Source organism: Trametes versicolor, assembly GCF_000271585.1.
Source record: "Trametes versicolor FP-101664 SS1 unplaced genomic scaffold TRAVEscaffold_4, whole genome shotgun sequence".
Lineage (NCBI taxonomy): Eukaryota > Fungi > Basidiomycota > Agaricomycetes > Polyporales > Polyporaceae > Trametes > Trametes versicolor.
The window spans coordinates 1,212,327-1,236,301 of NW_007360324.1; the positions used below are offsets into that span (position 1 = coordinate 1,212,327).

The 23,975-nt window shown below is 58.6% G+C and overlaps 9 protein-coding genes across 9 annotated transcripts; 7 read left to right on the forward strand and 2 right to left on the reverse strand.

The window, feature by feature from the left end:
- Nucleotides 1-152: 152 nt before the first annotated feature.
- TRAVEDRAFT_27987 (uncharacterized protein) lies at nt 153-3,093 on the forward strand. Its single transcript, XM_008037910.1, has 10 exons — nt 153-228; nt 288-318; nt 380-709; nt 767-1,079; nt 1,133-1,976; nt 2,035-2,470; nt 2,547-2,643; nt 2,699-2,877; nt 2,936-2,973; nt 3,026-3,093. The coding sequence occupies exons 2-5, from the start codon at nt 316-318 to the stop codon at nt 1,789-1,791; spliced, it is 1,305 nt and encodes a 434-aa protein (XP_008036101.1). The 5' UTR covers nt 153-228; nt 288-315; the 3' UTR covers nt 1,792-1,976; nt 2,035-2,470; nt 2,547-2,643; nt 2,699-2,877; nt 2,936-2,973; nt 3,026-3,093.
- Nucleotides 3,094-3,322: 229 nt separating this feature from the next.
- On the forward strand, nt 3,323-4,877 carry TRAVEDRAFT_19098 (uncharacterized protein; the record flags this gene model as incomplete). The annotated part of the gene is made up of 6 exons (XM_008037804.1): nt 3,323-3,389; nt 3,482-3,681; nt 3,761-3,865; nt 3,953-4,078; nt 4,116-4,213; nt 4,268-4,877. The coding sequence occupies 6 exons, from the start codon at nt 3,323-3,325 to the stop codon at nt 4,875-4,877; spliced, it is 1,206 nt and encodes a 401-aa protein (XP_008035995.1).
- A 168-nt stretch (nt 4,878-5,045) lies between these two features.
- Nucleotides 5,046-9,498, reverse strand: TRAVEDRAFT_145751 (uncharacterized protein). Its single transcript, XM_008038551.1, has 7 exons — nt 9,042-9,498; nt 7,529-8,970; nt 7,282-7,418; nt 7,170-7,214; nt 6,717-7,073; nt 6,436-6,623; nt 5,046-6,350 (listed from the first exon to the last, which is right to left on the reverse strand). Exons 1-7 carry the CDS (start codon nt 9,458-9,460, stop codon nt 5,717-5,719), a joined length of 3,222 nt encoding a protein of 1,073 aa, XP_008036742.1. The 5' UTR covers nt 9,461-9,498; the 3' UTR covers nt 5,046-5,716.
- Nucleotides 9,499-12,583: 3,085 nt separating this feature from the next.
- Nucleotides 12,584-14,211, forward strand: TRAVEDRAFT_165161 (transport protein particle complex subunit). The gene is made up of 6 exons (XM_008038552.1): nt 12,584-12,672; nt 12,730-12,927; nt 13,003-13,245; nt 13,306-13,585; nt 13,647-14,116; nt 14,180-14,211. The coding sequence occupies exons 1-4, from the start codon at nt 12,604-12,606 to the stop codon at nt 13,423-13,425; spliced, it is 630 nt and encodes a 209-aa protein (XP_008036743.1). The 5' UTR covers nt 12,584-12,603; the 3' UTR covers nt 13,426-13,585; nt 13,647-14,116; nt 14,180-14,211.
- A 148-nt stretch (nt 14,212-14,359) lies between these two features.
- Nucleotides 14,360-15,756, forward strand: TRAVEDRAFT_165162 (XAP5-domain-containing protein; the record flags this gene model as incomplete). Its single annotated transcript, XM_008038553.1, has 6 exons — nt 14,360-14,638; nt 14,710-15,042; nt 15,127-15,225; nt 15,280-15,300; nt 15,355-15,549; nt 15,611-15,756. The coding sequence occupies 6 exons, from the start codon at nt 14,360-14,362 to the stop codon at nt 15,653-15,655; spliced, it is 972 nt and encodes a 323-aa protein (XP_008036744.1). The 3' UTR covers nt 15,656-15,756.
- Nucleotides 15,757-16,263: 507 nt separating this feature from the next.
- TRAVEDRAFT_45649 (GroES-like protein) lies at nt 16,264-17,648 on the forward strand (the record flags this gene model as incomplete). The annotated part of the gene is made up of 6 exons (XM_008038096.1): nt 16,264-16,287; nt 16,357-16,459; nt 16,528-16,768; nt 16,837-16,943; nt 17,003-17,314; nt 17,401-17,648. 6 exons carry the CDS (start codon nt 16,264-16,266, stop codon nt 17,646-17,648), a joined length of 1,035 nt encoding a protein of 344 aa, XP_008036287.1.
- A 654-nt stretch (nt 17,649-18,302) lies between these two features.
- On the forward strand, nt 18,303-19,636 carry TRAVEDRAFT_45650 (GroES-like protein; the record flags this gene model as incomplete). The annotated part of the gene is made up of 6 exons (XM_008038097.1): nt 18,303-18,326; nt 18,388-18,490; nt 18,545-18,785; nt 18,848-18,954; nt 19,019-19,330; nt 19,389-19,636. 6 exons carry the CDS (start codon nt 18,303-18,305, stop codon nt 19,634-19,636), a joined length of 1,035 nt encoding a protein of 344 aa, XP_008036288.1.
- A 65-nt stretch (nt 19,637-19,701) lies between these two features.
- On the reverse strand, nt 19,702-21,680 carry TRAVEDRAFT_70802 (uncharacterized protein). The gene is made up of 3 exons (XM_008038554.1): nt 21,526-21,680; nt 20,370-21,471; nt 19,702-20,280 (listed from the first exon to the last, which is right to left on the reverse strand). Exons 1-3 carry the CDS (start codon nt 21,546-21,548, stop codon nt 19,867-19,869), a joined length of 1,539 nt encoding a protein of 512 aa, XP_008036745.1. The 5' UTR covers nt 21,549-21,680; the 3' UTR covers nt 19,702-19,866.
- An 860-nt stretch (nt 21,681-22,540) lies between these two features.
- TRAVEDRAFT_165170 (GroES-like protein) lies at nt 22,541-23,906 on the forward strand (the record flags this gene model as incomplete). The annotated part of the gene is made up of 6 exons (XM_008038555.1): nt 22,541-22,588; nt 22,643-22,745; nt 22,804-23,044; nt 23,117-23,223; nt 23,281-23,592; nt 23,659-23,906. 6 exons carry the CDS (start codon nt 22,541-22,543, stop codon nt 23,904-23,906), a joined length of 1,059 nt encoding a protein of 352 aa, XP_008036746.1.
- Between the last annotated feature and the right edge of the window lie 69 nt (nt 23,907-23,975).

Here is a 23,975-nt window from a genome sequence, read left to right on the forward strand (position 1 = left end):
GGCTGCTTGGATACGACATTAACACATCTTCGTGCTCGCACCGCTACGACAACTCTTCTTATTCCAAGCGGTCATAATGCAGCCAAGCGCGACCGCGAGTTCGAGCACGCTACCCACCCAACATGTTGCCGGGCCTTCAGACGTAGCATTGTCTGCGACGTCTGTACCTGTAACAGGTGGTCTGAACGGCGCGCAGAACTCCTTCCTGTCGGCCATTCTAAATGACAAGTGCGTCTTCTCGCGCGCCGGGGCAGCACTGTGACTGAAGGGGCCACCGTTAAGCATAGTCCATACTTCCAAGCCGGGTTTGGTATAATGGTGCGCTTTCGTCCCATACCTATCTGGGGGACGTACCCTGAGGGATAATGCTCTCGTGTAGGGTCTAGGCGTCGGCTTGACTGTCCTCCGCCGCGGTCTGACACTGTCCGCGTTTGCGCTCCGGCGACAATTGCTCGTCTCGCTCGAGATGAACAACAAAGACCCGGCGTACGACTACTTCCTCACCTGGATGTCGCATCAGTCCGCCCGCGCAGAGGCTGGCGGTGCGCCGTGGTGGAAGATTCGCTCTGCCCCGACATGGATGCGTAGCCGCCAGCTTGGCGTCCAGACAATACACGAGCAGCGGAAGAACGGCAGCTCGTCTGTCATGTTCAAGCTCGTCGCCGGACCTGGGACGCATTACTTGCGATACCGCAAAGTATGGATGCAGGTCAGTGAATATGTACGATAAAGCGAGGAGCGCGTAACGAACAACCGGACTGTTTAGATCAAGCGTGAGCGCGAGACAAAATCGCCTAACCTCATGACCGGCTCGCCTTGGGAAACGATCACGATCACGACTCTCTTCCGCGACCGGGAAGTGTTTGCGAACCTCCTCTCAGAAGCACGAGATCTTGCGCTTCGCGGGCAGGAAGGCAAACTGGTCATCAATATTCCATGGGGTATTGAATGGAAACCGTTCGGACAACCAAGGCGCAAGCGGCCAATACGGAGCGTCGTCTTGGAAGATGGCGTGGCCGAGAAAATAGAGGAAGACGTCAAGGCATTCCTTCAACGGCGGCAGTGGTATGCTGACCGAGGTAAGTACCACCCATCTACTCCGCCCTCCATACCGACTGAATAACGTTATTAGGCATTCCATACCGCCGCGGCTACCTCCTGCACGGCCCGCCGGGGTCAGGCAAGTCCTCGTTCATCCAAGCGCTCGCGGGCGCGCTCAACTACGACATCTGCGTGCTGAACCTCTCCGAGCGCGGGCTCGCGGACGACAAGCTCATCCACCTGCTCGCGAACACGCCCGAGCGCGCGTTCGTGCTCATCGAGGACATCGACGCCGCCTTCAACCGCCGCGTGCAGTCCTCCGCGGACGGCTACCAGTCTTCCGTCACGTTCTCCGGCTTCCTCAACGCTCTCGACGGCGTCGCGTCCGGCGAGGAGCGCGTCGTGTTCATGACCACGAACCACCCCGAGCGGCTCGACCCCGCGCTCATCCGGCCGGGGCGCGTCGACCTCGCCGTGTTGATCGACGACGCGTCCCCGGGGCAGACGCGCAGCCTGTTTGAGCGGTTTTATGGCGCTGGAGAAGAGGGGCAGGAGGGCTGGGAGCGGATCCCGGAGGACGTGCTCAAGCGGCTGGCGGACGAGGTGGAGGAGACGGTGCGCGAGGAATCGGCGAAGGGCCGCAGGATCAGCATGGCGGCGCTGCAGGGCCTATTCATTAGGAGCACGGCGCGCGACGCCGTGCGCGAGGTCAGGACGCTGTTCGTCGAGCGGGCGCCGCAGATAGAGTGAACGAAAAGTACCGATACAATCTATCACACCACCCGTTGAATAACTTAGTGTGGTACAGTGTGCTAGAGTGCAGCAAGATGCGATGTGAGTAGACGGGATGCGCGAGGCTAGAATACAGCTTTCCGCTTGCGCCCGGTATATTGTGAGTCGCGTGGTACGCCCTCTTTTCCCCGTTTGCGGTAGAGCTATTCGGCGGCGACGTCTGAGCAATCGACTTGTAAACCACGGCATCGGGACACGCACCTCCTTTTTCTTCAGAATCCAGTCCTTGTCCTTGATGCCCTTCCGCTTCCCGCCCTTCTCCCTCGACCGCAAGCGCTCCCTCCTCTTCTCGAACAACGCCCGCCCGTCGTCCTCCTCGTCCACCTCCTCGCCCTCCAGCCCCTTCGGCACCTGCTGCTGCCCGCCCCCGCCCCCAACATACAGACACAAAAACACCTTGCGCGCCTTCTTCGAGTTCGGGAAGTCGACGACGACGCCCCCGCCGAACCCCGCCTTCTGCGCGATCGACGTGATGAGCTGCACCTGGTCATCCGAGGTCGGGTAGAACTGGAAGACAGCGCGCGAGGGGTTCTTGAGCGCGGCGTGCAGGGTGGTGAAGAAGCGCGTGAGGCGGTGCGGGGGCGAGGATGTGGGGTGCGAGGTTTCGGCGTTCAGGAGCCATTGGAGGACGGATATGCTAGGAGGACGGCGGAGGTTTGAGCATGAGAACGGGATACGGGCGGGAAGGGCGTGTGGAGAGGGAGGGTACTGACCTGATCGCGCCGTCGAAGCTGCCAGCCCGGAATCCGAACCCTTGGCCGATGTCTTGCAGGAAGAGATCGCCCTCGACTTCCCGCTCCAGCGCGACCTCTGCCTCCAATGCTTTAGTCGCTCGGCGAAGGGGAATAACCGTACGGAGTCTCACCTAGCATGCTGGGTGCAATGTCGCAGCCGACCCAAATATGTCCCTCCTCATCTAGGATCTCTCCAGATAATCCGGAGCCACAACCGATGTCGAGGAGGAAGGCAGGCTCGTCTGGGGGGAGGTTGAGGAGCTCGAGGGCGCGGTAGGTCATGTCGGCCTGGATCTGCTGCACTCGGGTGCTACATTGCAGTAGATGCGTCGGTAATCTTTTCGAACGAGAGCCATGATTATACGCACTTGTTGGTATATTTTGTGGCCTCAATGTCGCCATAATACTACGAGAACAGATGTGAGAACATTGCGCGAAGAGTCAGCGGATGGGCGTACGATTTCAGGCGGTGCCTGGAGCTCTGGTCTGGACATCGGGGCAGCTTGCAAGCGTGCGTGTCTGAGCTGTTTGTTTGTAGAGGGACAGTGCTTGTGCAACGGGTGTGGCACTGAAAGCAACAGGCAGCTGCTGCCGCCCGATCGGTGCGGGGGAGAAAATCAGGGTGCACGTGTGGTACACGCTCACGTGCGCGGTCGATAGATATCCGTCGCGTCGCTGTCGTGGTTCTCCTGGAAGAACGGCGGTCTCTGTATGGCTTTAGCTCCCGTTCTCCTCGTCGAACAACCCCCTGGAAGATGGCTTCTGCTCCCGCACTGAAAAGCCTCGCAGTTCGCCGCTCATGGTTCATTTTCAACGTCCTCCGTGAGTCCGCCCCTTCGTCCACCACCTCGTTGCTGCGAACAGCACACGCGGGCTCCCCGTTCCGCCTTCCGTGGATCCTGTCTTGTTCTCAGACTCCGAGGTGAATATGCCACATCCTGCGCAGGACGATCCAGCAGCGTCAGGCGCGCCCGAGGCAGGCGCAAACCTCATCCCACAACCAAAGAAGGTCTCAGAGCACCTCTCCCCGAACAGAAAGGGGAACCCATCCCTAGCCACGCAGATGAGACTCGGGAAGACGGCCCGCCGCCTCGCGTTTTACTGCCGCCTAGTGGTGAGTCCGAGGGCTTGTCACATGTCTCATAGTTTTAACTGGAGCTCGCTCGACGACGCCGGCTGATGCACGTCCGTAGGCAAGAATCGCTGCTTTAAGTGAGAAGCACGCGGCTGGCATCACGTTCATCACCACCAGTACCAAACATCCCCAGTACGCGGAGTGGCAGGCGTTTGTCGACATCGTAAGTGTTCATGCACGCTTTAGCCAGTGTGCAGCTGCATGCACGTACCCGACGGGCTATCGGTTGATGATACGCGTTTTGGCCCAGGTCAAGGATGAACTGCCAATCATCAATGCCTACGAAAACGCGTGGCCCGTCGCGGCCATCGTGCGTGTGCACCGTCACAAGAAAAAAGTGGGCAGCGTCGGCCTCTTGAACTGGGAGGACAAAGCCGTAAGTTACTCTCCAACCCATTCTTGCGTCCTTACAGACACAATTGCGACTCTCCATCCTGACGTACGTCGCGCAGCCCCGCGGGTCCGATTCTACGCACCAGGCGACGCTCGACTCCGACGCCGAGCATCCGGAGTGAGTGCCACAGTACTCTAACCATGCAATACGCGGTGTGACCTCCTCTCCAAGACTGCACCACGCCGCTGATTCCGCTACCGGCCGCTCAGCCTCAGCCTCCGCCGCGGCAAACGCCCCCTCTCTAGTGGCATCCCGACGGCCCGCTCAAGACCCCGACGCAGGGCGATCCCGCGACCGCACGTACAGGCCTTACAACGGGCCCCGCGACAGCACCCCCCGTACCCGGGGCCGCCAGTTCCTGCAGTCCGTCTACATCCGTGCACGCCCTGCGCCCTCTACCGGCACCTCCTTCAGTGTCGGCCTGTCCCCCGGCACCGACATTTCCTCCAGTGCTGGCCCCTCCTCCGGTGCCGGGTTCTCCCTTAGTACCGGCCCCTCCTCCGCTTCAGCCGCCGGAGTGCACAGCTCGGGTTACGAGGACGCTTCGGGCCTCGCACTGGCACCGGTGCGCGAGTTCCTCCGCGCGCTGCACCCCGAGCAGACCGCCCTGCTGCCCGTCCTCGTCAAGAAGGGTGTGCGCACCGGGGCGGACCTCGACGGCCTGGCGTGCATGCCGCGGGAGCGCCGCAAGAGGCTGCTCATTTTGTGGCTCCTTGAGGAGGCGATCACCCAGCTGCAGTTCGAGGCGCTCGACGCGGGCTTCGAGGCGATGATATCCTGAACAACGGGAGCCATGTGAAAGTGAAAGACAGATATGCCGCACTAGCTGGTCGAAGAGCTGAACGATAATGTGCACCGTGAAGAAATATGTCGAATCCGATGCGTAAAACTACTTTTCTTGGCCTGTTCTACGTCGTGATGTATAGTCCGGCATGTACACAAAAAAGGGGGGTACGACGATGCTTTTAATTTTCAGGAAGTCCAAACCGTGGCAAATATACAATGGGATGTATGGCGGAACATCTGTACACATGTGGGCGACTCCGGGGCCCTGCAGGGCTGTATGCACGCGAGCGGTGGGGGGATGGACGAGGAGGAATATGCAGCAAGAGCGGCGGCGCGAGCACGGGGCGGGGAACGAAGGGGAGGAGGTGCAGGAATGGGAGCGGGGGCGAGGTGGGGAGGAGGGTCGGGGCGGCGGCAAGGGATGTGGTAGGACATACATGGGCAGAGCAGCGAGAGCGACCTTCACCTTCTATCTAAATAGGACTACGGAGACACATGCTTGGGAGCGGGGGAGTCGAAGGGGGAGTCGCAGCACAAAGCACAACCAGGCCCGGCACCAGCACCCAGCACCAGCGACGGACGGACGGGAGGGGCGGGGAGGGAGCACGAACGAACGAAGGCGAAGCAAAACAACAACACAATAATGCGGCGATACGAACACATGCGCGTCTACAATACGCACGCGAGAGCGGGACCGGGCGGGGGACGACGACGACACGGCAGACCCAATATCACCAGCACATAAAAATATACCGTACACATACACATGCGCGCGCAGACAGGGAGCGCAGCACACACAATCAAAGGGGCGTCCGTACCGGGGGCGAGCCGGTATTATGAAGGGGGGAAGTACACCGCGCCCGACGGGGTCACTGCTACGGGCGGCGGGAGGTCGAAGGGACCTGGGGGCGAGTTGCCAGTTGAGTGTGGTCGCGGGTCGTGGGAGGAGAGTCCGGACGGGCCGCGTGTCTGCTGCTGGAGCAGCGACTTAGCGGTCATCAGGACGTCGACCTCGCTCGACAGCGGACCGACCATGCCCACGGCCTGCGCGACCGCCGACTGCGTCGCAACCGATACCTCCTTTACCGTCACCTGTGGGGAGTTACCAGCAGACGCAGGCAGCCCCGACGACACGGCGGCGACGGTGCGATCGGCGACGACCTGGCGCGCGGCCTGGAGGACGACTTGCTGAGCGGCAGCAGTGAGCGCGTTCGACTGAGCGACCGCGTTCTCCGGCACCTCCCCGGCCATCTTGGAGCTGATAGCTTGAGCGGTGACAGTGAGAACGTGCTGCTGCTTGGCCAGGGCCTGCAGCTCCGGGCCAGCCTCGTTGGGGGACGCGACGACCTGCGACTGGGCCTCCTGTGCAACGCGCTGCGCGGCAGTGGTGAGTACCTGGACGACCTGCGACTCGGGAGCGACGACGGGTTGCGGCGGGGCGGAGAGCGAGGGCGGATGCCTGATGAGCCTGAACACACAGCAAGCAGCACGCAGCGAGCAGCGATTAGCATCGGCCGGAGACTCGATCCGAACATGGAGCGCGCAGGACGTACCGTGGAGCAGCGTTCGGCTGTGCGACGCTAGACACGACAGAATCGCTCATGATCCGCCTCGGGTTGTGGATGTCGCCTACGAGCGAGGGTCGCCGCGAGGGCGTGAACGAGGAGTCGACCGCCGCCATCGGCGCGATGGTGATGTGCACCGTGTGCGTGAGCACCTCTTCCTTGCCGTCCTGCATGAACTGCATCCGAGGGTCAGAATCGCTGCTGCTGCCGGCCGGCCGCGGCGCGCGCTTCTCAGGCGCGCCGAGCGGCGCAAACGGGGAAGAACGCACCCTCGCTTCGACCGTGACATCGCAGCTCTGCGCCTCCGGCGGAGGGATCCCGGTCAGCGACTCCTCCTTCCACGACAGCCACGCAGGGAGCGCGGGCGAGGAGTATGTGACGGGCATGTTCGCGCGCGACGCCTGTGGGTCCCAGATGCGCGGCGTCCACGTCCAGCGCAGGCCGACGTACGCGACGCCGGGCGGCGTGCCTGCGAGCTTCCGCCTGAATGGGCGGAAGGCCCAGTTGTTGCCGTCACCCTGCTTTTTCGCGTCGACGTGCCAGATGTGATTGCCTTTTGACTTGGACTTCTTGCCCTCCTCGTTGAAGCGCGAGATGTACGGCTGGTTCCAGAGGAAGTTCCGGATCTGTGGGGCGCACGCAACAACGCGCGGCGGGGGGAGGAGGCGCTCCGTGTCAGATGACATGCCGACGCCGCCAGAACACGCAGCTATCATACTCGCCTTCTTCATTGGTATCTTTTCTTCGGGGTAACCCTGTCGCGCGAGCTGATCACGTAAAGGCCAATCAGCGCCCTGATGCCGGTGCGTTCATCAAGGAGAAGGGGGGTGTCACCTCTTCCAAGAACGCGTTGGTGAACGCCTGGATGCGGAACTTGAATGGGCGGAAGTCGGGCGACTCGTCCAGCCGCTGCATCTTCTTCGCCATGAGCGTCTGGTGGATCGGCTCGCCCTTCGAGTCCGTGGCATCCACTGTGGAGCGAAGCGTACATACACATCAGCGCGGGCCCATGCGAGGAAAAGGGGGTGGGCGGCAGCGCGGGTGCCGCCCACGCGCACCGGCGCAGAGGGTGGGTACGTACGATTGGAACAGATAGTATTCAAGAACTCAAAGAAAATGCGCTCGACTTCGGACCGGTATTCCTGCGGCACCTCGTTTCCGTGGCCTGAGGGGCCGCCACCCTCGTTCGCAGGCGAGGTGCGGCTCATGCGCCGTTGTCCGGCATGGCCGCGCGAGCTGCCGTTCATGGTGCCCTCGGCACTAGATCTACCCTCGCCTCCAGCGGGATCCCCCCCGGGCGAGTAGTGGTTCCCCTGCTCCTCGTCGTCCGAGTCCTCATCATTGTCATACTCTGGCGACGACGGCCGGCTGTACCGTCCCGCTGCCGCTCCCGCCCCTGCCGTTGACGGTCGCGACTGCGTCGACTCATACATGGTGGGGTGGGACACACCGTCCGGAACATACGCAAACGGGTTCCCGTGCATCTGCGATATAGACTGCGATCGCGACGCGCGACCGAGCGTCGCCGAAGCCACATTCAGCGGGGGCTGCTGGAGGTGCGTGCTCCGCGTCGGAGAATACATGGATGTCGTATAAGGCATGGAGGAGGGGCCGGGGATTGGCATAGGGTTAGACACCATCGACGCAGTCGTGAGGATGGATCCGGTGGACAGGGAATGGTGATGCTGCTGACGCGGGACCGCAGTACGTCCGTCTGACCACGATGGATAGCTGGCGATGACAGTCGATCCTGCACTTGACACAGACGCCGGGGAGCCGAAGTCGGCGGGATGTGACATTGACGCCACGGGTTCGAGGACTGAGGGTTGGTGGAGGGCCGGACGCATGGGAGGTGCGACATGCTGGGAAGGATCGGGAAGCATTCCCAATGATAGATGCGCCGCAATTCCGGCAGAGCTTGGCGGGCGGGAATTGGAGAGCACGGAAGGTAAGGGCGCGGGTACTGATGCCAACTCAGCCACAGTGGGCAAAGAAGGCGTCGCCGATGATATCGGGTAGGCGTAGGAAAAGTTGGTAGGAGGAAGCATAGACGAAGAGGCCACCGCCGGTGGGGCAACCTGGAGCGCAGGCGGGCTATCTTCCGGGGACTCCAGCTTCATCGACTTGATAACACGATCGCCAGCGACAGACGACGCACACCGTTTGCGAGACACCTCCGACCCGTCTGAATAGGAAGAGTCTACCGAGCCGTTGGAAGTGAGGCTGCTGAGGCTTGACTGGTGCGTCGGTGATGGGTGCTGCAGCGGCGGGGGTGCAGCCTCGACGCTCATACTTGACGCCGCAGATACCTGCACAGACGACCCGTTGACGCTAGCAGTGGAAGAACCCGGATTGGAAGAGAGGTGTGTCGCGAAACTGAGGGATCCGTCGTCGAGTTGCATGGCAGCCACGAGCTCCGCTACAAGCAAGACGTTTTTCTTCAGCACGCTCACAATATCCCGCGCATCCCCACTCTGGCCCATATGGCAAGCTTCACTGCCTGTACTCGCAGTCCGCGCAATGCTGAGTAATACGCCGGCGACGGGACATCGTCAACACACCGGTAAGTTGGAAATAGGTCAGGACACACGCACTTTTTCAGCATGTCACCAAGAACGAGAAGATGGGCGCCGCCGGGGACTTCCTGCATGTTGTCATCGCTCGCCGCCTGCAACGGGTTCTCGAAACCAGGCGGTGGGAATTGGAAGCCCGAGTCGTGGGCCGTGGTTGGGGGGCCGCTCCCACTGGACGGGAAGCCAAAATCTGACCCTGAACTGGTCAAATGTGCGGGCGAAGCAGATGAGCCCGAGCGACTGCGCGAGACACCCATACCGTCAAGGGCGGACGCGAGAGAAGATGATCCGGCGGAATATGATGGGGTGACGCCCGTCAAAGCGGGGGACGAAGCGTGCGAAGCGTTGGTAGACGCCGAAGCCGCGCTCGGAGAGGAGAGAAGCGGGTGAGACGGATCGACTGCATCGATGCTGGTGAGGCGGGGATCCATCCCATACATCGCAGACTGGGCGGCGAGGTCGGAAATCACCCCTGGGGACGCCGACTGGGATGGGGGAGGCCCTCCGGAGACGTCCATCGCCGACAACTCCTCCGAGGAAGGCGGGAGGGTGGACATAGACAGGTGCATACCCAATGAGACGGCGGAGGCCGTGTCGACGTGCGACGGATAGAGCGTCGGCATTGAGAGATGCATGTGCACGGCGGGGTCGGGGGTGAGCGAGGTGTCCGGGTGGGAGGGGTCGAGCAGGGATGAGAAGGACTGTTGGGCGTCGTTGGACTGGTACTGCTGAAAGTGCTGTGGGTCGCCTGGGAGGGGAACGGGGGACATGGACTGTATCTCTTGCATGGAAGTCATGCTCGGAGGAGGATAGGGCGATCACAGAACGCCGCAGACTATCCTGGAGCAATCAGCAGGGAGATGAATGAAGGGCGAAGCAGGATCGGGGCAGAAACAGTGGTGTCCGATCACTGGTGAGAGAAGGCTCGGGCAGCAGTCTGCGGCATGGCAGAGGGGATATAAGACTGGGCGCGGGGGACGACAAGACGAATAACTGACCTTGGGGGGCTGCAAGGCGCAGGAGGGCAGGTGAAACTCACAAGCGGTGTGTTGACGAATCAAGCGAATCTGAGCGTGCGGGGGAGAAGAGCGAGGCTGTGGCTCGGAGGGCGAAAGTCAAGGCACCCAGAGACACACAAAGGGCAGCCTGGCCGCAAGCGAGCACGAGTCGTGGAGAACAGGAAGCAAGCGGGCGAAAGGCCTGGGCGCAAGGGAGGGCGTGCAGACGGGAGGTGGGCGGCTGCAGTGCAAGGCAAAGCAGAGGTAAGTCTGAGACGCGGGACAAGCTACGCTCAGCCTGCATTCGCTGACCACAGGCGCCCGTCTAGAGTGCGCAGCAAACAAGCCACAACACACCCGACTCAGTCTCCGTCCGCTTCGAGTTCGAGGTCCGTCGCCCGCGAGTTTATGCCACATCCCGTCCCTCTCTCCCATCAATCATCCTTCCTATCGCCATCCGACCCTATCTATCTCCTCCGGAGGCCCGTGAATTCCTCAGCTGCTAGCTTGCACTGCTTAACACTCGCGGCGTCGAAGGCCTCCATCAGACGCCCCTCCGTGTCGCAATCTCCTCTCATTTTCGGCAATTTTTTCTGCAACTTAAACTTTTGCCTCCCCCGCTTCCGCCGCTGGCCCACAGCCTCCTCGTCTCTCCAGCACTTGGCGGTGACTCTGCTGCCCAAAACACACCGCTACCCAACCGCTACCGCGGTATCTGCACGTCGCGGCTCTCCCGACACACTCGCACGCACCGTGCCCGCCCTCTCCTGCATGGTTCGTACCATATCTGCACCATCAACCTTACTCAATCCGTCGGATCGTCAGCATCGTTATAGTCCGCCTATTGCGCCTGATCTGCCACGATACCTATCCGCTCAGTCATATGCCCTTCCTTTGATGACCTCGATCCGTCCGAGCTCTTCCCTCTCGTCAGCTGCATCCCGTTCAGCCCTCGCAATAGCTCGCGAGGATCTTCCGCCCGCCTGCCCCCTTCCCTCCCACAGCCGTGGCTATCTTCTGCGCTTCCCGGCGGCAATTTGCCCTGCTTCTCCCAGTCCGCCCTACCTTCACACTTCCGCTCTCCGTCTATTGCCGGACCTCTGTGGGACTTCGCAATGTATTCGTCCGCCCGACGTTTACGCCATCATCGTTGACGTGTTGCTTCCGCGTGGATCAGCTGTGAGAACGTGGGATGGGCGACCGCCTGCACGGTTCCGCCTCTGTATCTTAGCGATGCACTTCTTGTGTCCTTCATACACGTCCCGTTGACAGTCCGAAGCCCTCCCCCCTGTGCGCGGTGAAACTCGAAGCCAGGGCGATCCCGCGTCGCGCACACGCCGATGCATGCCCTCGGACTGAGAAGTACACCCGTCAGACGCGGACCACAAAATTACAAATTGAATGCGCGAGACCCTGAGCCACGCCGCGGCTAATAAATAGTAATACGGTATCCGTGCGTCCTGCTCGGCCCCGCGACAGGCGCGCCTGCGCTCCGCCCGACAGATTGGCGCCCATTGTGGCCAACTCCCATTCCGAGGATGTGGGCGCTCCGCTGCCTTCATCCACCACGGTGCCACGGTCCACTTAAGCCCTGACGCAGACGCCTGAGGCATGCACATAATTCGCTCTAACGGCTGCAGTTCTGACGCAAATACCACACTAAACAGACCGAGCTACGCGCAGGGAACGCTAAATCCGAGTCGAGTAGGCACCTTGCCGGTCCCCGGGGTCTTAGACGTGACTGTCCGTACAAGCTGCATTTTTCTTCAGTCGCTCAAATTATAATGGGATTCCCTGAAGATAGAGCGACTTCACCGACCCCAGCTGTATGCGCGGGGGCTTTATTGGGTATGTCTATGTGTGTGGTTTGGATCCAGACGAATGGTTTCTCAGGTCGCCGAGGTATTACTATCTAGATCGACGTAAGTACGTGCCATAGTAAGCTTGCAACTTGGGTTGTCTTCCGAAGTCTGACTCGCTTGCTGTTTCTCTTGGTCTTTTTTGAGGGCGTCACGTCTGTGCATGTTGGACACAGGAGGGTTTTGGAGGGTCGAATTACTTGCCAGAGCTAGTAGTATTGCAATCAATTCGCTAGCGGTGCGACCGAAGCCTTGAGCTTGCAAACCATCAGATAACATACTTCTCTAACCGTCTTAGTGAGTCTATCAATATTTGCAGGACTGCGCTATAATCACGCTGATACTTATTGTTTGTAGGACATGGTCACTGTCCGCGATTTGAAGCTGCCAGTGTCTGTTCCTCTGAGCCAATGATGTATGATGCTCTATTCTCTTATTCAACGGCTGAGTGATATATATATATATATATCAGTGTACAGGGCGTATACCAGACGATGCAAGAAGAAAAACGAGACGGAGTACTCATTGATATAACTTGAATTGCGGCCCATGTATACGGTTTTACTCAACCTGCGTCGCAATCTTATCTTAGCTGAAGCACACCGCCTCGGCTGGAGTCCGGGGTCCTGCGCCGCACTTCCCGAGATTGGACTTACGGTCGGCCAGCCCTTCACTTATTGCCTCTTGGCCACACTCACCCCGCTCAGACTTTAAGGCTGTCTCGCAATGGCGTCGACGAGCAAGCAATACAAGGCCGTAGGAGAGGATCTCTGGAAGGGCCGCACGGAAAAGATCGTAAGCTCGCGCATGCAGCAGTCCCTGCCGCGGCCGTCCTGACGCGCCCAGGAGTAGAACGCAGAACTATTCGCCCTCACGTACGGCGCGCTGGTCGTGCAGCTCATCCAGGACTATGAGGACTATACGGAGGTCAACAAGCAGCTCGAGAAGATGGGCTACAACATTGGCACGCGCCTCATCGAGGACTTCCTCGCGCGCAGCAGCCTAGGGCGGTGTGCAGACTTCCGGGAGGTGGGAGAGGTCGTCGCAAAGGTGCGCCGCGATCTTACGTGCACGTCATGCTTAGTTCCGAAGCTACTACTGACCCTGACGGCGCTGCGCACGCAGGTTGGGTTCAAGTCCTTCCTCAATATCACCCCGAATGTCACGCACGGCGCACAACCTGTCGCCTCCTCTCCGACCCGCACGAGCATGCCTCCCCCACAGGTGAACGCGCCAGGATCAACGTTCGTGCTGCAGTTCGACGAGAACCCGCTCGCGGAGTTTGTCGAGCTGCCCGAGGAGGCCCTAGAGGGGGGTTTGTGGTTCAGCAACGTCCTCTGCGGTGTCATCAGAGGCGCGCTAGAGATGGTGCGTTCCACGCCGATCATTCAACGACCCTGTGACTGACATTGCTCCCGTACCACGCAGGTCCAGATGCAGGTGCAGGCCGCCTTCGTATCTGACGTGCTCCGCGGCGACGAGACGACCGAGATCCGCGTGACCCTCACAAAATACCTAGAGGAGGAGGTGCCCGTGGGCGACGACTAGATACCGAAGTATGGATGTACAGTAGAAGTTCTGCATGATGTATCACCACCTATTGCGGCAGCACGAGTTCTCCCTGCAGGCACAATACCACCGTGTGACGGAGCACGAAAGCGACGCGAGGTGAGGTGCGGCGTCCGAAACAAGCACGCAAATCGCGATTCTAGCACGCAGCGAGACGATCAGTGGGTGCGCATGCGCACAGCGAGGCGTGCAGCGCTCACCAACGGGGACACGAAGGACAGGGGGAGGGGCTTCCGGCCTAGCCCTAGTTGTACCGCTCGACGCGATTGAGCTTCCGCGCCGAGCGCGCGTTGCTCTGTGTGTTCTGGCCGCGGACGGGCAAGTGCATCGCGTGCCTCCTTCCGACGTACGAGCCGATCATACGCTGGTGGGCGATATTCTCCCGCATTTGCCTGCGCAGGTCCGACTCAATCTTGATCTCCCGTAGACGGTCCACCGGTGCGGGTTGCTCCGCGGCCGCCTGTACGGGCGCAGCGAGAGAAGGATGGGGAGCGGCGAGGGGTTGAACGGAGACCGGGGGCGAGTTCGTGGGTGAGGAGAGGAAGGCGGTGAGGGCGGTCACCTGGGACTGGTTCAGGTGCCGGATGCGTGCGCGGTCGTGGATTTGCACGCGGGCGCAGAGGCGGAGGGCCGTTTTCTGGCCGATTCCGTAGAAGTGCGTCAGAGCATGCTGCACCACCACCGTATGTCAGTTCTCCGTATGCATGCGGGCATGGTGTGTAGCGCTGCTCACCTTGACGAAGTGGTTTTCCGGGAGGAGGACGCCGAGGATGTGCATGGTGGTGGAGGAGTCGAGCCAGCCCGGAAACTCAGCGACGGCGGAAGGAGCACTCGGAACAGGCGCCCATGCCACCGTTCGAACGCGCTACTGCGGGCGCCTAGACCAAGACCCTGCTTGACCCCGACGTTCATCATGTCTACCAGCAAGGCGGAAGGCCGCCGCGAGGATGCCCTTGTCAAGCAACGCGACCAGATGCGCGAGGACTTTGAGCGGCAGAAGCAGACCCTCATCAATGAAACGGAGAAGGCGCGGCCCTCTACGAACCGCTTCATCGGGCAGAATGATTCCATGGAGGACACGCTCAAGCTGAGCACCGTCGGTCTCGTCCGGCTCGAGGACTTCCAGCAGCGCAGGAAGGAGCTTGAGGAGGCGAAGGCGCGCGAAGCTGCCAGAACGAGCGAGCTGAAGTATGTCACGATCCCTTTCTGAGGGTTGTGGAGCGGACCCAATCCGTCCGGCCGGAACGCTTACTTTGCGTGGAGGATTTGTTTAGAGACGAGAAAAAGGTGAAGAAACGCAAGAAGGCCAACAAAGCAACCCTCTCGTTTGCGCTCGACGACGAAGAGGGCGAGGAGAGCGGGTCTGCATCGCAGGGTGGCGAATTCGGCGAACCGCTCTCCAAGAAGGCGAAGTCGCGAAAGAACCCTGAAGTGGACACCTCGTTCCTGCCCGACAGGGAACGCGAGGAAGCCGACCGGCGTGAGCGTGAAGCACTCCGCCAGGAATGGCTGCGCAAACAGGAGGACCTCAAGAACGAAGAGGTCGAGATCGTCTACTCGTACTGGGACGGGAGCGGCCACCGAAAGAGCGTGTCGGTAAGTCTGCCCCGAGCAATGCATATCGTGGCGGGCCTGACCACCTAGGTACACGCACGTGGAACGCCGGTCCCCGTCACATAGGTCAAGAAGGGCGACACCATTTCTACCTTCCTCGAGAAGTGCCGGCAGCAGTTCCCAGAGCTGCGCGGCATCAGCGTCGACAACATGATGTATGTGAAGGTATGGAAGAAGCATATTTGAAGCTCTCATACGTATTCTGACACCTGTTACTAGGAGGACCTCATCATACCTCACGTACGCTTAAATAACCTCGTGGATACCCGTTTTTGTGCTGACGTCGTTACGTAGCATCACACGTTCTACGACTTCATCGTGAACAAGGCCCGCGGGAAGTCGGGCCCATTGTTCAATTTTGACGTCCACGACGACGTGCGCCTTTTGGCCGACGCAACGGTTGAAAAGGACGAGTCCCACGCCGGTAAGGTGGTCGAGCGAAGTTGGTATCAAAGGAACAAGCATATATTCCCTGCGTCCCGCTGGGAGGTACGTTCTACATTCACACGGACCGGCGACACCTTACTTATCTTTTCTCCCGCCCGTGTAGGTCTACGACCCGGACAAGAACTACGGTAAATATACCATCGCTTAAGTCCTTACTCGTTGTCTGCTATTGTGCTATGATGTATATATGCGCCAACTTTTGCTCTGCCGAGACAGAGCACGCTCTCATGCAAATCTGACATGGCAAGCAAACATCTGCGTGCGGTATTGAATAATTTGAGTCCTACCAACAGGTCGACGGTTGTGCATTATCTCCGAAATCTTGGCACAGACCTTTCACTTGTACCTCGGTCCCAGGCCGAGGAAAGAGTGCAGCTCGGTCATGACGAACGTGGCGTATGGACTTGCGCAACCTGCAGCTCATAGGATTGATAAGCCGATATGTCATGGTGCGAGCTCTCGCTAGGAAGCCTCTTTGGATCACTGACATCCCACGAGGCCATTACCGAGCGGGTCGCGAGCTTTAGAAGGCTAGCCAAGCTCCAAGTCAGCATGAAATGCCTTACCAATCACATAGTATGGCCGTACCGTGGCAAAGCAACCACGGCCCACATATATCGTCTCCCCACACGGAGAGAGGTTATTACCCCTCGCACGAAGAGCGTCGACCATTGACTCACACACGATTAGCACCACGCCCGATTTTCGACACGTATCACAGGCATGCCGTTAACGATCTCAACGATTCCACAAACCATGAAGGCACTGGTTATTGAGGAGGTCAGTTCGGCGATATCTTGATGAACCCTCCGCATGCTGTCGAGATTCATTTCGACGTCTTCGCACCAGGGACATCGCGCCGTGGTAAAAGACCATCCCGTCCCCGCTGTCGGCAATGACGATATCCTCCTCAAGACAACCTCTGTGGCTCAGAATCCTACCGACTGGAAGCGTACGTCGGGCTATCTTTATCGCGTCTGCAGCGCAAACATCCGTGTCCCAGGCTCACATAGCTTCCAGATGTGGATACCCGCGGTATACCCGGCACAATCGTAGGCTGCGACTTCTCCGGATACGTCGTGAAGGCCGGACAGAACGTCACGAGCCCGAAGGTCGGTGACCACGTTGCAGGTTTTCTTCATGGCAGCGCGTTCCCCGACGAGGGCGCGTTCGCCGAGTATGTGAAAACTCCCGGTGATCTCGTCTGGGTAGTCCCGGAGAACACGCTCTCCCACGACGAGGCGGCCACCCTTGGCTGCGCGTGCGTTCTTCCTATTTCCGTCGTCGCGCGGGTACGGAGAGTACTCACCTTCCGACATCCCGTGTTAGCTTCTGGACAGCGGCGCAGGCGTTGTTCCACGAGAAGCGCCTCGCTATCGTCGAGCCTCCCGCCAAGGCGTCCGGGGACGAATGGATTTTCATCTATGGCGGAAGCTGTATGTATTTTGTTGCTCTGCCTCAGACGAATACGTGCTTCCGCTAATCAATCCCTCAGCTGCTGTCGGACACTTTGCCATCCAGCTCGCCCACCTGGCGGGCTACAAGGTCGTCACGACCGCGTCCCCACGCAACTTTGAGCTCGCCAAATCCCTCGGTGCGGATGCTGTGTTTGACTACCGCGATGCAGATGTCGTGGCGAAGATTAAGCAGACCACCGGCGACTCCGTCACAAAGGCACTCGATGCAATCTCCCTCAAGGAATCACAACGCATCAGCGCGGAAGTCATCGCGCCCACAGGCGGTAAAGTCGTGCTAGTGTTGGGACCTGAAGCTGGTGCAACCGATCGCAAGGATGTTCAGTTCATTCGTGCGTTTCGTTTTCCCTCCTCGTCGCTCGTGCGGGGCGTCTCCCATAAATGGAACTGACGCGCGCTCTTCACGTACATGATGCAGTGACCCTGATCTACACGTCGCTCGGACGCGAATTCGGCTTCGGACCGGGCAGCCACTACCCCGTTTCATCGGAGGATCGTGCACAGATGGTCGAGTTCCTAAAGAAGGTACCGCAGATTGTGAAGGATGGCGCAGTGAAGCCGCCAGCGATCAAGCTCTGGGAAGGGGGTCTTGGGGCTATTATCGACGGGCTGCAGTACATGCGTGAAGGAAAGGTTAGCGCGGAGAAGATTGTCTACCGCGTGTAAATTTGGTGTTGTTGAGGTTAGTCCCTCACCATCGGCATCGTATACTGTATTTTGTCCGGCGGCTAATGCACACCGTAGATATTATTTTGTACTTATGTGGACTGTAGTAGCTCCTACCGAGAGCGCCGGTCCTTGGAACTTCCCCTCTCATGTCTATCGAGTGCTGCAAACCCGCAATACTGTGAAACACCCTCCTTTCATCGGATTTCTTCGCAGTGTGTATGTTAATGATATGTTCGTCCTAAGGCCGGTGCACGCGGAGCGCTGACGGTGTCGGTATGGACCATTGCATGCGAATAAATGGCAAGCACTGCGCATATGGCCGCGCAGCTCTTCTTATTCACGCAAACTCCGAGAAGTCGGCGTAGTCTAAGAGGTTGATAAGCCTCTACGTCACGGTGCGAAGCTGTCCGAGAACTTCTTCATCAAATCACTAACAAGGCTAATACAGGTCTATCTGACCCACGGATCGCCCGGGGTAGCGGGTCTAGAGCCTTCTGTGGGCTCGCAGCGGTGGGAGATAATATCGTAATGGGAAGCAGGCACACAAGGGTGCTTCCTTATAAACGCGGTAGAGAGAACATCACTCCTTGACCAACAATCCTGTCACACAACATACATCTAGTAAGCATGGCGGCAGCTTTTACTCGAACCATGAAGGCTCTCAACGTCGAGGTGGTAAATAAAGTACCGTTTGTCTTACGTTTCGCTTCAGATTGACCTCAAATTCTGCGCTTAGGGACATTGCGTAGCAGTCAAAGATCATCCCGTACCGCCCGTCGGCGATGAAGATATCCTGGTGACGATAGTCTCTGTCTCCCAGAATCCCACCGACTGGAAACGTGAGACGCAGTGCACAAGTCCCATACACGATACAGCACTGACCCCTAGCTCAGATGTCGACACCATTGGCGTGCCCGGCTCGATCCTGGGCTGCGACTTCTCCGGGTACGTTGTCAAGACCGGACACAACGTCACAACTCCGAAAGTCGGCGACCACATTGCGGGTTTCGTCCACGGCGCTACTTTCTCAGACGAGGGAGCGTACGCTGAATATGTCAAGACTCCGCGCGATTTAGTTTGGGTGGTCCCGGAGAATACGCTCACCCACGACCAGGCTGCTACCTTCGGCTGCGCGTACGTCTGTCTTGCCCTCTTCGAAGCTGAAGATACAAGTACTTACTCGGATCTACTTTCAGATTCTGGACGGTCGCACAAGCGTTCTTCCACGAGACCCGCCTGGGTCTGGTCGAGCCTCCTGCTAAGGTATCCGGAAATGAGTGGGTATTCATCTATGGCGGGAGTTGTACGTATCCATGCATTTACTCAGCACACACGGACGTCCCACTGACTAGACGACATGCATTCAGCGGCCGTCGGTCACTTCGCAATCCAGCTAGCCAAGGTAGCAGGCTACAACGTCGCGACCACTGCGTCACCGCGTAACTTCGACCTCGTAAAGTCCCTCGGTGCGGACGCAGCATTCGACTACCGCGATCAGGAGGTCGTTGCGAAGATCAAACAGGCCACCGGCGACTCCGTGACCAAGGCGCTCGACGCGATATCGGACAAAGACTCCCAACGCATCAGCGCGGAGGTCCTCGCGCCCGCCGGCGGCAAGGTCGTCCTTGTCTCGGGCCCCGAACCGGGTGCGACGGAGCGCAAGGACGTCGAGTTTATCCGTGCGTAGTCCTTACACCCTGCATCAGTTTACAGCTAGGTGCTTATTATTGTGCATAGCCGTTCTCATCTATACTGCGCTCGGACGTGCGTTTGACTTTGGGCCAACGATGCATTTCCCCGTCTTGCCCGAGGACCGTGGACAAATGACCGAGTTTCTCAAGAAGGTGCCGCAGCTTGTGAAAGATGGTGCTGTCAGGCCGCCCGCGATTAAGCTCTGGGAGGGAGGCTTAGAGGCAATCCCTAATGGGCTGCAATATATGCGCGAGGGGAAAGTCAGCGCGGAGAAGATTGTTCACCGTTTGTAGGCTTCGCGTTGTGGAAGCAACACATCGTCCGTTTTGGCTTCGATACAGGGACAGCTGCTGGTAACATACACTGTGAGATAAAACTTTCGTTATTATACATGATTACGGACCGGACTAGGAGCTCATCACCATCTAAGGACTACAATGCATACATCGCCAAGGCTCCACATCATGCTACAACCCGAGAATTTATCCGAAGTTACAGAGTCCGTGTCGCGCATTGTCCCAGGTCAAGAGAACGTAGAAAGCCGGTCCTCCCATCCAGGCGCATCGTAATCCGCCTCATACATGTAGTCCCGCACCTTCAACCCCACCGCCGTCGGGATCGCCACAACCTCCATGGGCTCCCAGTCATCCACGACCATAGCGCCGTCCTCCATAACGATATCCTCCAACTTCTCGCGGCGGATCTCGAACCACGTCGACCCGAGCCGCTCCTCGTCGAAGACCGGCTCGTCCTCGCGCATGGAGCGCCCGTCCGCGAAAGACAGGCCCACGAAGCGCAGCTTCGAGTTGTGTTGGCCGAACTGGCGGGCGAGTGCGGCGATCTCCGCGGCCGGGTCCATCGGCTGGTGGAACGCACGGATGCACACGAAGAGTACGGTGAGCGCGGGAAGTCGGGTGAGATGCATGAGCATGTATTTCTGTTGGGAAAAGATGTGTCAGCACTGGCACTGCTAACGGAAAGCTGCTTGGGGATATAAGGTAGTGAGGAGAGGGAGGAGAAACTCACCCTCGGACTCCCAGAGAGCTCAAGGACACGGACATCGAGGAACCGCAGCTCAGTCGCGATGATAGGCAAGCGCACCCAGAAGAGGTTGTCCGCGTCGATCGTATATGCGCACGCCAAAACCCACGGGTTCATGCGCTCGACAGCTGTCAATGCCTCGACAGAGTAACCCCCACGGAGAACGTCGAGGTCAAGACGACGCGTCGCGCTCGCAACTGGCCAGATCTCGAGGTCGCGCGCGTCGATTTGCGCATCCTCGAGCATGGGCCAACATGGGGTGACATCGACGGGTTTCTGCACCCGGACTGGGCCAAACTTGGGGTAGTGGCGCGCATTGCTGAAGTGGAGGCGCGTGACGTTGGGGAAGGCGGCGGAGGCAAGCGCGAGAGGGATATAGGTGCAGGTGAAAGTGAGGTTGCGAACGGAGGGCATGCGGGCACGGGCGAGCGCAGGTTCCCAGTTGGGGGGGATGATGATTCGATCGTACATCCTGGAGATGGAGAGATGTGTGAGACGGCGATGGCGTGAGAGCTGGCCGAAGAAGTCTTCAAAAGTGACTTTGTTGGCGTGGAAGAGCAAGTCGAGAGTAAGCTGTTCGATGGTTATCGACTTGGAGGATGTTGCGATGTTCACGATCTCGGGTCCACCTTCGAGAAGAGTGAGCTCCCTCAGCTCTGTAAGGTAGATGAGGTTCTCCTTGATGCGACTATCCACGGTGATGAGTTCGCGCATGGCCCCACAGCTGAAAGCCTCGAGCCTGGTGGTCTTCTCCAGCACGTCAGCGAGAGCACGTGCAATATCTTTGCTGTCAAGGTCCCACGTTACGGTCTTTGTGATCTTCAAGGACTTCACAAAGAGGGCACGAGAGGTCTTGGCTAGGAGGAAGTCCCGAAAGTGGAGGAGCTCCGCTGAGGAGCGACCAAGTACAACCGTGTGCAGAGCTGGGTCGATGGAGACCCTGCTAATGGCTTTACAGGTGCATAATAGGGACAATGCATCTGGGTAGGTGAGGAAGGATGTGATGTGCGACAACACGTCCCCATTGAGCGATTGCAATCGCAGTGGATTCGTCTCGATACGACTCGCGCCATCTAGTGAGACATCTCTGTTGGCAAGCTCAGAATTTGGTTCATGTCGCCAAAGTAAACAGAACACTCACGTAATGTCCTCGCTGAAAGACATTCCGACAGATGGTGGTCTCCAGAACCAGGAGTGCTCGACAGGCTATCTGATAGCCTTGAGAATCGCTATAGACGACAGCGAGGATGCCGCAGAGCAGCAGTACACAACCCTGTGATCGTCGTGGGTGGGATGGTGGTGGAAGCGAGTAAGTAGGCAAGTGGCACCCATGGCCGCGAAGGTGTTGAACTTAATATCATGTCAGGCGGCTCTTCGGGTCCAATGCAGGCTTCGCAGTGGCAGTGCTTTCCCTTTTAGCGAACCTTTGTATGATCCTGTCAGGCCGCCCATAGGCCGTACAAACGAACCCCCTTCACTTTCAAAAAGCAAGCAGGAAGAACATAGCGCTGCTGCTAGCGCAGTAGGACTCTGCAAACCCTCTAGGCACGACCCTAGGCTTGGGCCGGGGACTACGCAGTGGACCACAACTGCTACTCGAAGATCGGAGGGGCTATCTGGTCGCCATGAGTCTGTCGATGGCAAAGACGCTCCGAAAAAACACGATTTTGTGTTTGACGACGCGGGTTACCGGTGGTCCGAGAGACGATGGCGAAGTCCCGCCGATCGCGGTACCGTCTGGTCGGGCGTCTAGGGTTCCGAACTGGTGATTGCAAGTTGCTAGAAGTTGTGTTTGTCTTCCATCTACCTCCTCTAAAGTAGGTTACTGATGCTACTGATAGACTTGCTTAAGTTCCCTTTCTGAGGGTCGGTTTCTAGCTACCTTTCAGTATTTGGTTGTGGTTCCTCCAGAGACTCACTTGGCGATGTTGTGCATTAGTAAGGGGCAAGTTGCGGTGACAAAGCACCCGGCTGCCGCGACGATCGTCATCCCGGTTGGGGGTGCATCGACGTCGTGGAGCCGTGGAAGGCGAACGAACACTTGATCAGATCGTTTATCCGATGGAGGACAACATATATACGCTCCCAACAGTTCAACCACGTCTAACACACCTTGAAACTTGCATAGCAGTACTGCAAAAACGACAATATTCCAGATGCCTTCCACTGTTCCCCAGACTATGAAGGCTCTCCTTATCGAGGAGGTTAGTGACGCTATATCATTCCCGAGTTGGAGAATGTGCTAACAACAACGACAGGGACATAAAGTTGCGCTAAAGGACCATAGCGTCCCTCCCGTCGGTGACGACGATGTTCTGATTAAGACGGTGTCCCTCGCTCAGAACCCTACAGACTGGAAGCGTAAGTTTACTCTTCAATCACCTCTAGCGCAATCGTGCTCACTGCGAGTTTGGCACAGACGTCGATTCCATTGGAGTACCTGGCTCGATTTTGGGCTGCGATTTCTCGGGACACGTCGTTAAAGTCGGCAAGAACGTTACAAGCCCGAAGGTTGGCGACCATGTCGCGGGGTTTCTGCACGGCGGCGCGTTCTCAGACGAGGGCGCCTTCGCTGAGTATGTCAAGACCCCGGGAGACCTTGTCTGGGTCGTTCCCGAGAACACAATCAGCCACGATGAGGCCGCTACTCTAGGCTGCGCGTACGTCCTTTGTTTTTGCGTTATACATATATCGAATGCTCAATAGTAACCTTGACTTTGTGTGTTTCTTAGTTTCTGGACGGCCGCACAAGCGTTGTTCCACAAGACACGCCTCGGCCTTGTAGAGCCTCCGGCAAAGACATCTAGTGCCGAATGGATTTTCATATACGGCGGAAGCTGTATGTATACTCCATACCCATATTTCGGCTTTCTCTGATTGCTAATGGGTTATATAGCCGCCGTCGGTCACTTCGCCATCCAGCTCGCACATCTCGCCGGCTACAAGGTCGCTACTACGGCGTCCCCGCGAAACTTTGAGCTGGTCAAGTCCCTCGGTGCTGACGCCGTGTTCGACTACCGCGACGCAGACGTTGTAGCGAAGATCAAGCAGGCCACCGGCGACTCTGTTTCCAAGGCAGTTGATGCTATCTCGCTCAAGGACTCGCAGCGCATCAGCGCGGAGGTCCTCGCGCCCGCAGGTGGCAAGGTTGTCCTCGTACTGGGCCCTGAGCCGGGTGCGACGGACCGCAAGGACGTCCAGTTCATTCGTACGTCCCCCGTCATCCTTGATCCTGCGGGCTTACAACAAACTGACGCTTCTTGGCTCCATACAGCCACACTGATTTACACCTCGCTCGGACGCGCGTTCGACTTCGGGCCATCGACGCATTTCCCCGTCTTCCCCGAGGACCGCAAGCAGATCGTCGAGTTCCTCAAGAAGGTGCCACAGCTCGTGAAGGATGGCGCGATCAAGCCCCCGGCGATCAAGCTCTGGGAGGGGGGCCTGGCGGCGATTTCCGACGGGTTGCAGTACATGCGCGAGGGCAAAGTTAGCGCAGAGAAGATCGTCTACCGCGTTTAACGCGATCGATATAATATCTGAGAGGACAGGACTTAGAGAAGTAAACACCTAGTTAGTGTACACTAGAAT